Genomic DNA, 15,325 nt, shown 5'->3' with positions numbered 1-15,325 from the left:
CATGTCACTAAGGTCTTCAAAAATCATTCATGTGACACATCATTTTGGTAATGTTTTATTGTGTATTGTTAATTACTATACGACATATTTCTGCTCACACTCTTAATGGATCTGTCCCGATACAGCATCTACATGTACATATAAATGTACATAACTTAAATAAAAAAAAAACCTCTCTATCAAAATGTAATAATGGAGATAAAGGCATGACAAAATGCTGACAAGTTGATATTAAAGAATAAAAAACCTAATATTTGTCTATAAATATATGGATAACGTTTATCTATAGTCTTTTTATTAGACATTAAAAAAGACAAGATGGTATTACGTTCACACCCCAACACTGCTTTGCTTAACAATCAGTAATCATGATTTCAATATTGATAACTATAATCTTAATTATTACTTTAGCCATAATTGGCAGCCCTAGATCTCATACATGAACACTAATTTTATCTATTTTATATATGTGTGTATATATATATATATATATATATATATATATATATATATATATATATATATATATATATATATATATATATATATATATATATATATATATATATATATATATATATTATATCTCCTGCCTCGAAAAAAAATAATGTTTGCCTTGGTGCCCTAAAATATGAGCCCTCTTTTAAGTGAACACTTGCCTTGACATTAAAAAGTTAAAATTCGAGGCCTGCACTGTATATGATAGAGGTTTACCCAAAAAGCTTTGCGCAAGTCCGCCATTTTTATTCTGTGGTAGTTCAAAGTTGTTGTCAATATGTTCCTTCATTTTCGCTAACCTCTTGTTGTGGGGCAGACTGGCTCATATGCATGATAAAATCCTCTGTGTAGCTTATAGTTCTTATCTCTGCCAGTAGACCCGATATGAAAGTGTTAAAAATACAACATGACTGACGGGGTGGAGACTCAGTCAAAGGGGGCCTGGCCTGGAGGAGGACTTCGGCCCTCCTCTTCTGTGTCTTGTACTAATTGTAACAATGCTGACACACCAACAGTTACTGTTATATTATCCTCTCTCTCTCGACTATTACTAATCAACTTATTAATTTCCTGTAATTATCTGCTTGCTTTTTACTGCAAAGTGGTTCCGTCTAAGCTTAAACATCACCTAGCACTTATTTCTTGGTGTTGTTTAAGCGAGCTTAGCGGTTAGCTTAGCTATTAGAATGCCTGTTCCTGGCTTGTTCTCGGGGTGTAACATGTTTAGTAGCCTCATCCTCCAGTGATACTAACAAATGCAATTCATTTGTCATAAGGGAGGTGATTAATAATAGATTCGGGGAGCAGCTCCACACGGTATATGGAGGAGATACATAGTTACTCCTATTCAATATGTCTCTCAAACGTAAGATAGGCAAAACGAAAGTGAAAGTAAATGGTGAAGGTACTGTATACCTCGTAAAAAGTTCTGAAATCAACATTGGCTGCGATAATCACAGATTAAGATTAATTTTTGAATGTGTGAAATGGTCTTCTATGATGTGATAATTTAAGTGCTCAGACTTCTTTCTCTCAATAAACTTGTCTTTGTCTCTCCTTGCGTGTGCAAGACAACCACAGGAATACAAGTAAGGAATTATGGTCTTTTTTTCATTACTGCTTCATTTAATTGTTCTATTTTATATTTTATTGCTGTATATATATGTTCATGTGTTCTGTGTACAGTGAGAGCCAGTTAGGTGTTAATTCTGGTATAATTTAGGTATAAATTCCCCTTAATGTAATTGAATGTGGCACGCCGCCACAGCATTTTAATTACCGCCAAATCTTGAAAATAAGCATTAGCTGGATGTTACTATATATATATATGTATATATATATATATATATATATATATATATATATATATATATATATATATATATATATATAATACAGTTTGGACACACCTTCTCATTTAATACGTTTTCTTTATTTTCATGTAGATTGTCACTGAAGGCATCAAAACTATAAATGAACACATGTGGAGTTATGTATTTAACAAAAAAAGGTGAAATAACCGAAAACTATAAATGAACACATGTGGAGTTATGTATTTAACAAAAAAAGGTGAAATAACTGAAAACATGTTTTATATTATAGTTTCTTCAAAATAGCCACCCTTTGCTCTGATTACTGCTGTGCACCCTCTTGGCATTCTCTCAATGAGCTTCAAGCATACCTGTCAAATGAAAACCATTTCAGGTGTCTACCTCTTGAATCTCATCGAGAGAATGCCAAAAATATTGATCACCGAAAACCGTGCTACTGAAAATGGAGCGTTGTCATCATGTCTGCGATGTGGATGTGATTTTTTTTATATATATTGCATATATACCTGCAGACAGTCATCTACAAAATGTGCAAATATTAAGAGGATAGTGGCGGCTTTTAAGAAGAGAAAGTCCAACAAGAGCAAAAGCGCCAAGCAAGTGTGATGTCATGCTCGCTGTAGCTCGCCTTTTTCGTCAGGGCCATCGAGGGACAGAAGTTAAGTCTCTAAACACGAGTACACTTTATAATACCGGAAGAAGATGCTAGAATTGTTGCTAGTTGTTTTTTTTTTTAAATTCATTAAGTCTGTAAGCACTTAAAAATCTCAACAAAGTACATTGTACAAAAAGCAGCAACAATTGAAAATATGTCAAAACGATAAAAAAATATGTTAATATTAATTTATAAAAACATTTTTTTAAATGTATGTATGACTTTTTTTTAGCCTTTTTAAAGAAAATCATATACCTACGGTAATTACTCGATGACCTCATGGTGACCACACCCCCACAGCCACAGGTATCTTGGCAGTTTAGGGGAAGCCCTGAGATCCAACCTATCTTTAAACTCAACTTGCATCACAGTCTAAGAATAGAAGTCAATGGTATCCAACGCATTCACAAAATGTATAATGTTGCATGAATTTGACAAATTGGCTTTTTCCTATTATATGGAGAAAAACATGATGTACAAAAGACATTTGCAGTATTTTAAAACCTCGGAATTTTTTGTGGCGTGTATGAGCATGTTTTGACTTTGCATAGAAACCTTTAACTGATGAGATGACGATGGATTCAACTTGGATTGGTGAAAAATGTGTTGACATGCCGATGTTCCGGCTTTTAGGCAGTCGACGAGATGAATGGCAAGGATTTCCATGGGAAACTTCTCTATGTCGGGCGGGCTCAGAAGCGGCTGGAGCGCCAGAGCGAGCTGAAGCGCAGGTTTGACCAGATCAAACAGGACCGCATTCAGCGATACCAGGTGCAGCTGCACTGTATGACAGCTGCTATTTTTGTTCCTAACAATGTTACACTTCTTAGGAATTGGTCCAGCTGGAGGTTTTGACAAGTACAAATGTTAAATAATCTTAATACTCCCCTTTTAGATGTTTCTGTATTTGTAGTGGTGAGTTCCATCTGGCTGTTGCATCACAATTATTACACAATATTCCTCTGTCTTTCAGGGTGTAAATCTGTATGTGAAGAACTTGGACGACAGCATAGATGATGAAAGACTCAGAAAGGAGTTCTCACCCTACGGCACCATAACAAGTGCAAAGGTTGCGTGGGCAGAGGAAGCACAATATAAAGTTTTTCTTTTTTCTCACTTGGAATCAAGTGTTAGAGTAGATTGCCATGCCAATACAAGTTCTGGTTTTACTTGCGCTTTGCTGACATCTCTGACCACCTGCAGGTTATGACCGATGGCTCCCAAAGCAAAGGCTTTGGCTTTGTCTGCTTTTCTTCTCCGGAGGAAGCCACAAAAGCAGTGACCGAGATGAACGGAAGAATTATCGCAGCAAAGCCCCTCTATGTGGCACTGGCTCAGCGAAGGGAGGAGCGTAAAGCCATCCTCACCAATAAGTACATGCAGAGACTGGCCACCTTGAGAAGCATGACCAGTCCCATCATTGACTCGTACCATCAGACCAGCTACTATATGACCGTGCCGCAGGTATGCTACACTTTTATTTATTCTTAGTTCCATTTTTCAACCAAAAAAGATAACAAAAACACCACCGGCTAGCTTATGGTACCATTAGTGAATTAACACAACTTATATAATATAAAAGTGTCTTTATACAATTGTATTGAATACAAATTGTTTGTCGGTTTGAGGAATTTGTTAGGCGTTCAGGCTTGTTGCTCATCGCTGTCTCGCCAGATGTGCACATCCACACACAAAAACAGTCCCAGAGAAGCAACTAACAATTTGCAGTCATGTTGTTATGATGAACTATACATTGGATGATAGCTATCGTTAGCTAACACACAAAGCTAATGCCCTTTCCCGTGTTACGTATGGGCGTAGTTACGTCCATACATGCCGAAAGCCATAAGAGGAAGATATATAATGCTTAAAACACATTTGTAGGTTAGTGCCTTCTAAGCATCTGCTTAAAGGTTGCAAACAGTCCCTTTAACTGATTGCTAAGCAAGCATGTCAAAGGAATACATTGTTTTGCTGTTTTAACGAGTATGTACTTTGCAGCCGCCGACCCGCAACTTCTACGACCACAATGCTGTCAGCAACATGAGATCAGTGCCTCGCTGGACAGGACAGTCGCCGAGAGTTCAGGGTGAATTTGGCAACTTAGGGTTTGTTACCAAAATTATGTGTTCAAACTCTACATATGTTTTTAGGGCCGTACGCGACCCACTACGTTGGCGGCTATGCTCCTCGCCGCGGCTCAACACCCATTGCAACAGTCAGACAGGCTTCCACTCAGGCTCCACGGATCATCAGTTCCACACAAAAGACAAGTAACTTTCAGCTTTTCCTAGTATGTTTACAGTAGAGTCACTCATGCACACACATCGTTTTTTTGTGTAGGTAACATCGGAACCCAGACTGCGGGAGGGCGAGCCGACATGTCCGGCGTGTCAAGGAGCAGCCAATTTAAGTACTCCTCTGTAGTGCGGAACCCTCAGCAAGTTATCACTGTGCCTACACCCATGACCAGACTCCAGGTACTCCATTGTGCATAGGGATGATGTTTGATAAGAAATTATCTAGTTCGAGCCTATTATCGAATCCTCTTATCGAACCGATTCCTTATCGATTCTCTTATCGAGTCCAGATAGGTTGTTGTATATGGAAAAAAACACACAGTATTTGGTTTAACAAAAGCTCACATTTATTATATTATAAAACAGTTTAATCAAATAAATAAATAAATATTGACTTTTACCCCCCTAAAAAAATAAAATAAAATAAATAAATATTGACTGTTGTTACCCAAAGTATATTAAGTGGGATTTTTCAGAAAAACAAATATATAATATAGTGTTAAATAAAATCAGTCCCTTGGGCACAGAACTGAAAATAATACAGCTCTCCAAAAAGTAAAATTCTGCTGCTATTTGACATAACTGTTTGTTATGATGCTTTGACATTTTTGCACTTTATTTCTTTATTGAAATAAAATTCTATGAAGAGAAAAGTTGTTTGCAAATGTGGTTACAATGCTAAAAAATGAAAAGTTAAAGCTAAAAAAAGAAATACACTATTGAGTTAACATTATTTCTTTATAGGGGGAAAGATGTTATGAGCTAGGGAATATAACAACTACACTACCCAGCATGCAACGGGAGTGACGAGCATGCGCGGTAGCCCTGAAAAGTGTTGTTGCATGTCGACCCGGCAGCTAAGAATGAGGTTATGAGCACGCTGTGAAAGTAAACGTCAAGAACTCAGCCAACACGCCTCGTCTGCATTATTTATAATTAGACAGACAAAACATATACAGTGTGATTTTGTTTTGTTTACAAGGAAAGAAAAACAAAAGTTAAAAAAGGGAGATGTCATTTATATGTATGTGCTGCGGTTGCTTTAAGAACGTTGCGACAACTGCCGTAAAGGAGGTGCGTTGCTAGCCTGGTTGCTATGTTTCCGTTTGGTCGTAAAAGTGTTCGTCATGTGTTTGTACCCTGCTCAAATCTCTCAGTAAAGTTATTCATTGGATTATACCTTTTGTTTTGAACTTTATTACACTTTGGAGCGCTTTTTCCCGTCCATTTTTTTCCTGCTTTCGCTATCTGCGCCTAATGACTGAGCTACGTGACGTCATTTCTTGTGATGTCACACGGAGCATTTCTTATTGAACAACCGGGAAAACCGGTTTTGAGTATCATCCCTAATTGTGCACCACCCAGTGCTAGATGACGTTACTAGAATAATCCACACAGCTCTACTTCTCTACTTAAGCCTGTTGTAAAGATTCAAGGTTATAGAAATATTTTCTTAGGTTGTTCCTGTAATGGAGTATCCAGTGCACACTCAAGGTAACGAGTCCCTTACTGCCTCAATGTTGGCTGCAGCACCACCTGTGGACCAGAAGCAGCTTCTTGGTATGATAACATTGCATTTGTTGTCATGTCATTTGTAAAGACCGTATTTGTTTTTAAAGTGTAATCACTGGGGGTATAGCAGAGTCTTTAAGTACTAATGGAAGGGTGCGAGGGTGAACTATCCAAGAAGCAATAATTTTCCACTTATTGCGTTTTCCATCTGTGCCGTGACAGGCGAGCGTCTTTACCCTTTGATCCATTCCCGTCATCCAGCCGTGGCTGGAAAAATCACTGGAATGCTCCTGGAGATCGACAACTCAGAGCTCCTACACATGCTGGAGACGCCAGAGTCCCTTCACTCAAAGGCAAAAGTTCACATTTTTTAAGTCTACATAGGATGTTTAAAGTGCTTCTTTTTTTTATTAAATAATTCTTTCTTCCTTCCTTTTGAAACAGGTGGACGAGGCCTTTGCTGTCTTACAAGCCCATCAGGCCAAGGTCTGCTCTCCAAAAAAGTGACGAGTCCTTTCAGGTCAGAGTTGTTCAATTTGATAGGCTGCTACTTTGTGTTGGATGTATCCTAAAAAAGGGTACACACTAGGGGTGTAACGATTCGTTTTGATTCAGAATTTGTCGTTGCCAATATGATTAAGGGACGATATTTTATTTTTTTTAGAACGATACATCTGAAACAATTCATTGAGTTGAAATCGATTCAGTAACTTATTACCAAAAAAATCAACCGGTGTGACTGTGAAATAAATACTGGATACTGCAGGTGAAGTTTCCTTTATTCCTGTTATTTTTGTAGGTGAATTAGGTATGAATAAATTATGGATACAAACAAGCAAGTAAACATTGATTAATAACCAATGCAGTCACATTTTATTTGAATAAAGTGCAACCAACACTTGAGGTTGCATTAACAAGAGGAAGCACTTTTCGCTCTCATTTTTAACATTCAATGAATTTTCAATAAAAGTACACTAGATTTACCTGCTACTTTTGTTGTTTTTCAACATAAAAATAATATGCTAATATAAAAAATTAAGTGCAACCAACATCTCTTCAGGTTGAATTTGCTGTAGGTTTACCTGAGAAATTAGAGGCAACCAAATATTTTCAGATTAAATTAGCAGTGGTTTGACCTGTTACTTCTCTTTTTGATAAACACAAAACATTATAAAGACAACGGAAGTGACAGCGAACAAGTTTCGGCGACACACCGACCAAGGGACAGAGAGTGTAATGAGCAAACGTAAGTAAAGTGTTACCACCTTTTCAGTCATAAATAACTTCTTATTACACTGTTTTTAACCTTCAATCTCAAACTGGTCCGTCAGCGAACTAGTTCTGCTGTCACTTCTGTTTTGTTCGTCGCGTCTTTTGGGGTTTAAAGTTAAGTTGTGGCTTTATATTATTGTCCTTTTTATTTGTTGTGGCTTTTACAATAGTGATGTAGCGGAAAGTTTTTGTATTGTAACTTTTCTTGTGGCGTTTGCATTTGGTATGTCCTTTTTTGACCACCCGAGGTTTCCTCCATTTTTGTTTTGATAACACCACAGACTGTCCTGTGGTTAAGAGTGAATTTGATAATTGGCTCAAAAATGTGTCGAGGGCCAACGGTCCTAAATATTGGACTTGAACCCTTTTATGTCTGTGAGAAAAGCCAACGCCTCCTGAGTCATCGCTGTACTAAAAGTTGCCAATCAAGAAGCTAAAAAAAGCATTCCGGCTACTTTGTTGAGAACGTACGCCCCTTGAGCTCGCAGATAAGATTTTAAAATTCATATTTATGCCGTCTCCAATATTTCTTTCCAGAATTTTCTTTTTAGTTTGGGATTTTTCTGGCAAAAATAGTCCCAAAACCACCATAATTCCCTTTTCCCATATGTCTTCTTCTATTGTATATTGCCTGTCTTTCCAGTTGTTGTGTTTCTTCTTTGATTTTGTTACATTACATTTGTTCACGAGAAATTTCTGGCTTAGAGGACTCGAGTATGGATGGGTGATGGGACAGTGTCGTCGTGTGTGTTGTGTGCTGCATTATCGGGTTTTATCTTTGTGTGAGGTCTCTAACAGATAAAACATTAGCTCGGTTGGTGGAGTGGCCGTGCCAGCAACTTGAGGGTTCCTGGTTCGATCCCCGTTTCCGCCATCCTAGTCACTGCCGTTGTGTCCTTGGGCAAGACACTTTACCCACCTGCTCCCAGTGCCACCCACACTGGTTTAAAAATGTAACATAGATAGTGGGTTTCACTATGTAAAAGCGCTTTGAGTCACTAGAGAAAAGTGCTATATAAATATAATTCACAATTCACATTTAGAAGATCTGTGTGTAACAACCTTTACTTTACCTTCACCTATGACTGTCACTGTTGACTTGTGTAGTTTTTTCTGTCATTAGTTGTTGAGAAAAAAAAATCCAAATATATATTGGGCTGCAAGTACAGTACATGAAGTGTGGAGCACTCCTGTTGACATGTGAGCCAGAGCTTGATTTGCAAATCAGCCACGGAAAATAATCAGATATTTTATTTTACCATGTCTGCCAATTCAAGACAAAAAAATCTTGACATTAAAGTTCTAAACTTGTGATCAAGTGATGTAAGTTGCTGAGTAATTCAAATTTAACTATAGTTTTCTTTCCAGATGGTGACCATTCTGGAGGAGGAATAACATTTATAAAACAAAAAAGAAAAAAAGACAAGTGTTGTACATGGATGTATCTGACAAGACATTGAGTTGAATGTTATGTTAAATTTGGTTATCTTTTGTTATAATATAAAAGTTCATAATAGGCATTAAACCTGTCTTGAGTCATTTAACAAATTACACCAAGTACTCACATACATGACATTCATTGAAAAATGTAACTGCAGTTCACATGAACAATTTAAGGGAACGCCTGCTTGAGTTTTGATTGATTGAAACTTTTATTAGTAGATTGCAAAGTGAAGTACATATTCCCTACAATTGACCACTAAATGGTAACACCCGAATAAGTTTTTCAACTTATTTAAGTCGGGGTCCACTTAAACCAGCTAACTGATTTTTCTGTCCCAAATTGAGCCAATCAATTGTTAGTTTCCTTATTAGTTGGACAAATCTGAATAACTGCACGTAATATTTAATCAAATCACAGAGGGTAAGCTTGAGTGTACCTGCAATGTGGTTAAATGAAGTAGACTGTAGAACAGCTATTACTCTGTGGCAAGTCCAAAGTATTCAGCCATTTTATAAGCGTAGTGGTCATTCTGCCAGGCTTGAGTAAAACATTGTGGATAAATGTCAGCGTTTATTTTATTTTTTTTTGAAGATCGACATGTTTTTTTCAGGTAAAAATATGGGATTTCTCTACATTACAATAACTCACCATCTACTCAATTGTATAGCAGCTTATACATTTAATACATGGTAAGGTTTCCTCGTGAGAAACCCTGAAGTATTGCAAACATTTAAATTAAATAAATTCTCAGTTCCTTCACATAGCTAATAGATTACATTTATTTGATGTAACCAAGTATACCATTGCTGCTTCTTCATTCCTATTTGTCAATATATTTACCGGTACACAAAGTTTGGATTTTTGTCAGGGATATTTTCTGTCTTCTTAATGTCCGTCCATGTATGAAGTTTTTAATTGAATCACGTACAGGGATTCCCAGAGACTGCCAGGATAGGTGGGGGTGTGTTGCTAAATGTGCTATATTTGTTCCTTTAAAAGTATACATACATATAAAAACAAATCTCTTATTAGTATTACCTTTTTTTTTTGTATTTTGCCATACTTTCAATTGTTGCTGCTTATTGTACAATGTACGTGAGATTTTTGAGGTGTTTAGAGCCCTAATTTGTATTTTTTAGTTAAAAACAACCAGCAAAAAATCTAGCATCTTTTTATGGTGTTATAAAATGTAGTCATGTTTAAAGACTCTACTTCTGTCCCTTAATGTCTCTGATGAAAGGCAGCGAGCATGACTTCATACTTGCTTTGCACTGGTGTTTCAATTGGACTTTCTTTGCCTCAAAGCCGCCACTGTCCTCTTAATATTAGCACATTTTGTAGATGGCTGTCCACGGGTATATCTAAGTTATATTAACATTTTATCAACATTGCCGATATGCTGACTACGCTCCAGACCAGGGGTCACCAACGCGGTGCCCGCGGGCACCAGGTCGCCCGTAAGGACCAGATGAGTCGCCCGCGGGCCTGTTCTAAAAAAAATAAAAAATAAAAAAAATAAACTTTTTTTTTTTTTTAATTAAATCTACATAGAAAAAACACAAGATACACTTTCAATCAGTGCATCAACCCAAACAACCTCCCCCATGCACACTCATCCACACCCACTCACACAAAAGGGGTTATTTCTTTCTGCTACCAATATTCTGGTTCCCACAACATAGACAACACATCTGCAAGGGACACAGTCCCTGAAGCACACATGATTGTATAGGCTGCTGGTCCACTAAAATTTTCATTAATTACTATTTTTTATGTAATTATTTTTATATTGTTTTACTTTATTTTTTATCCAAAAAAATGTTTTTTATTTATTTATCTTATTTTATTTTTAAAAAAAAGGGCCTTATCTTCAACAGACCAGGTTGTCAATGAAATTAGATTTGTTTAAAGGTTTTTTTTAAACCAGGCCCAGTCCAGATAATGTCCAAGTCGGACTCAGCAACACACACCTTCATTCATGTACACAGAAAAAAATTAGGGAACACAACAGATTGCATATAATTTATAAACAAAATTACATTTTCAAAATAAGCATTTATGTACAGTCCAGATTATGTCCAGGTCACTCAAATTAGGGAACACAACAACAGATATCATATAATCTATAAACATAATTATACTTTCAAAATAAGCCTTTGAGGACTTCTCATCTTTTTTTTAATGTTTTTTGGCATCATTATCGTTTTCAACCATGTAACTTTCTAAAGTTAGAAAATACTGAATACATGTTTTAAAGAAAGTAATACTAAGTGAATATCTGTTTTTGGCCTTAAAAATAAACATTTTACAGAGTACTATAATTAAATTGACTAAATCATGATTGTCAATGAACTCTCCTAAAATAACAGAAACCACATTAAGCTTCATAAACAAACCAATCCTTAAACACATTTTTTCAACTTCCACCCAAAACAAAGACACAATATGACAATACCAAAACAAATGCAGGGTGGATTCAGGCTCCTGACAACAAAATCGGCAATCTGACTCTGTCATATTCCATAATTTTAACATTTTCCCTGTGGGTAAGAAGTTATAAATAATTTTAATTTGAAAATAACGATTTTGCACATCGATAGTGGTTTTATAGATTAGTTTGAATATGGCATCCCATGGCAACGGGCAGTCCCATTTTCCATTTGTGTTGTATGAGGCAGCCTTCAAAGATTTCTTTATTAAATAAAAATTATATATTTTTCTATTTATTTTAGTTCCTTTTTGCCAACTGGAATTTCTTATTAGAGGTTTACAGAACTAATAATTTAGTAGTTCCATAATTAATTATTTGTTTCCACCTTTTCCCAATTACTCCAGTTAGTTGATAAAATGAAAAGCTTGAGCAAGCATCACCATACATAGCTCTAAATTCATCATACTTCATAATTTTAGCATTCTCATTGATAATATCATTGACAAAAATGATTCCTCTTTCAAACATATTTTTCCAAAAGAAAGGCTTTCCATCTATTACAATATTAGAGTTCATTCATATTAACTGCTGCAAAATAGTCTTTTTTCTGGCACATAAAATTGAAAACACCACTACGAGTGGATTGTTTCCTTTATGAACCCCGCCATGTTTCCCAGCAGACTCTCTGGCAGGGGATCACTTGTAAAAAAGGATACAATTTATTTTGATACAGTACATGTTTTTTGTCCAACAGGACATTTGTGTACCACTCAATGTTTAAATACATCTTTGGAACATTGATGCTTTTAAAGACAGACACATAGCTTCAAGGTTGAGAAGTTTCAGGCCCCCATATTCATACTCTTTGTACAAAACCTTTCTTTTAATCTTTTCTGGTTTGCCGTTCCAGACAAAATTGAAGACCCTCCGCTCATAAACCTTAAAAAAGTTTTGTGATGGAGCTGGTAATGACAAAAACAACAAATAAATAAATTGAGGAATAATTAACGAGTTGGCAATAGACATTTTACCACACAAGGTTAGGGATTTCCCTTTCCATAATTGCATAATTTTGTCCAGCTTTCTTAGTCGATTATCATAATTTACTGAGCCTAGATCTTCCAGATTTTCTGGGACAACAACACCAAGTATGTTAACTGGTCCATCTGTCCACAAAACAGGCACTTTGCATTCCATTCGAAAGGACGTTCCCTTTAGATTTCCGATCCTTAACATTTTACATTTATCATAATTAAGCCTAAGGCCAGATTGCTGTGAAAATATGTCCAAAAGATTAAGAAGGTTCCGCAAACAATGAGGAAAAATCTTCTTTGTGAATCAGCCTTTTCTGACATGAACTTCATCAAGAACAAACACAGAACACGCCTCACTGATGCACAACTGCAAGACTCACTCAGAGTTGCAGTGTCAAGTTACACACCAGAGTACAACACACTAGTTAACAGCATGCAATGCCAGGCTTCCCACTAACTGACAAAGAAACAGATAACAGATTTTGTGTCCAGTTCAAAGTGTGACATGATTTAAACATTTGAAAGTTTACTTTTGTATTTTACATGAGTTATTTGTACAAACATGGTGCAAAGTAATTCATGATTTGTTAAAAAATGTTAGTGGCTTGCTAGTTAAAATGGGATATTGTGATTTCACAAGACTGTCTTAGAAGTGATAATTTGAAAAATGTGCACTTAGAGAAAATATAAAAATAAAGTGTTGCATATTGATATTTATCTGTTTCTATATATATTTATTGTGAGAAATCATTAAGATGATCAGTGTTTCCACAAAGATAAATATCATTAATTATTAATAACAGAGTTAAAGGTAAATTGAGCAAATTGGCTACTTCTGGCAATTTATTTAAGTGTGTATCTAACTGGTAGCCCTTCGCATTAATCAGTACCCAAGAAGTAGCCCTTGGTTTCAAAAAGGTTGGTGACCCCTGCTCCAGACAATGGCGTGTGTTTTGTTTACATCCGGTTTCGGCAGAGCAGTTTTCGGTAATCAGTCTTTTTTCGGTGGTTGAGTTTTGGGTACATCCCTTGTCAATAGTGCTCAAATAATAGGCTATATATATATATAAAATCAATTAATTCTGTAACGACCAGCTGGTGTTAATGTTTTACGTTCGTGTGTGGATTTGATGTTACTTTTCCCATGTTTCAAACACAGTCTGTGCCTGAAAGATGCTTGGCGGAGAATGAGGAAGTGTTGTGTGTCCTGGGAAGCGTGTAGACAAGTGTTTACACAGGTGATAAAACCTGTTGGAATTGAGCTGTTTATCATAAGAATGGTAATAAAAGTTAAAAATAGCGTCAGACTTTTGTGTGCTTTCTTCTGGGGTCTATAATACATTACTTTAAAGTAAAAAATAAAAAACTTTTACAAGGTGTGGTGGTAATGAAAATGCCATGGCGTCACGCCATATTCAATTACATTACAGGGGAACTGCATTTTTGCTCATCGTTCACAATCATTATGAGAGACATGACTGTTACACCTTTCCTGCTTCCGGCTCCCAGACCGTAGTCGAGGAGCGCAGGGGAGACGTTCCTCCAGGGCCGATGTACTTCGGGGGTAACACCCTTCACTTTACCCGGCAGTGGGTCTTTACAGCTCCGGACTTGAGGGTGAATGACTTTATTGGTGTCTTGCACGCTGCCATCCACACGACTACTAGCCCATGCATGCACTCACTGTTATCGCTCCCTCACCTCTCTCGCCCACTCACTCACTGACGTCACTCACCTCACATGCTGTCATATCTTAAAGGGCCACACACACACATTCGCTACTCTCATAACATGACGATGGATGTTTTTTTTTGACCCATTGTAAATATCAATATTGCGATCAAGTCTGCTCTAGAGACTTTAGAGCACTACATATTTCCATCTGTTGAAAAGCTCTATGGAGATGATTTGATTTTCCAGCATGATCTGGCACCTGCCCACTGTGCCAAAACCACCAGTAACTGGTGTACTGACCATGGCATTGCTGTCCTCGATTAGCCTGCCAACTCCACTGACCTGAACCCCATAGAGAATTTGTGGGGTATTGTGAAGAAGCTGAAAGACACCAGACCCAATAATGCAAATGAGCTAAAGGCCGCTATTCAAGCATCCATAACACCTCAGCAATGCCACAGGCTGATTGCCTCCATGCCACGCCGCATTGATGCAGTAATCCGTGCAAAAGGATTCCCAACCAAGTACTGAGTGCATTAACTGACATTTTCAAATGTTTGATTTTGTTTTGCTGTTATAAATCTTTTTTTTACTTGGTCTGAGGAAATATTCAAATTTTTTGATAGGATTTTTGAGTTTTCTTAACCTGTATGCCATATTCAGCAATATTAAAATAATAAAAGGCTTGCAATATTTCAGTTGATGTGTAATTAATCCAAAATGTATGACATTTTTGTTCCTTTTTAATTGCATTACAGAAAATAAAGGACTTTCTCACAATATTCTAATTTTCTGAGACAGTCCTATATATCATGTACAATCAAGCAAAACTGCAGGGGGAGTGGCTGCATAAACTCTGCAGTGGAAGAAATGGCAACTTCGCATGCAGGCTCAATGGGCTGGTACTTCAGCAGTGTTTATAAAAAATGTTCATGTAAATGGGTTAAATACTGGTAACATGCGTATGTTTGTTGTAAAAAAAACACCGGGAATCGGTCTAGTTTTTTGTGAGCAAAAACTGCTGACAGGGATACATCTGTAATGCAATATTAGGTCCTCTTATTCAGTAAGTCAAAACAAGTTTGCTCATTTAATGATTCATAAGATGAAGCTGAACTTAATGACGGTGCAAGATTTCAATTAGATATTTGAATACACAAAGCAAACTGCAAAC

The 15,325-nt window shown here is 36.7% G+C and overlaps 1 protein-coding gene across 1 annotated transcript in view; it reads left to right on the top strand.

Moving 5' to 3' along the window:
- The window catches only part of LOC133653871 (embryonic polyadenylate-binding protein-like), a 30,706-nt gene extending 21,607 nt beyond the window's left edge, over positions 1-9,099 (top strand). The window contains exons 7-16 of the mRNA XM_062053657.1: positions 3,118-3,255; positions 3,458-3,553; positions 3,688-3,948; positions 4,486-4,573; positions 4,638-4,757; positions 4,828-4,964; positions 6,242-6,344; positions 6,519-6,649; positions 6,741-6,816; positions 8,937-9,099. Of these exons, the coding sequence (XP_061909641.1) occupies positions 3,118-3,255; positions 3,458-3,553; positions 3,688-3,948; positions 4,486-4,573; positions 4,638-4,757; positions 4,828-4,964; positions 6,242-6,344; positions 6,519-6,649; positions 6,741-6,803 (1,137 nt within the window). The 3' untranslated portion in view covers positions 6,804-6,816; positions 8,937-9,099. The remainder of the gene's footprint in view (positions 1-3,117; positions 3,256-3,457; positions 3,554-3,687; positions 3,949-4,485; positions 4,574-4,637; positions 4,758-4,827; positions 4,965-6,241; positions 6,345-6,518; positions 6,650-6,740; positions 6,817-8,936) is intronic.
- The last annotated feature ends 6,226 nt before the right edge of the window (positions 9,100-15,325 follow it).

The sequence above is a fragment of the Entelurus aequoreus genome, linkage group LG07 (genome assembly GCF_033978785.1).
Source record: "Entelurus aequoreus isolate RoL-2023_Sb linkage group LG07, RoL_Eaeq_v1.1, whole genome shotgun sequence".
Classification (NCBI taxonomy): Eukaryota; Metazoa; Chordata; class Actinopteri; order Syngnathiformes; family Syngnathidae; genus Entelurus; species Entelurus aequoreus.
Note: the sequence above shows the minus strand (reverse complement) of the source record. Positions and strands in the feature narration are given on the sequence as shown.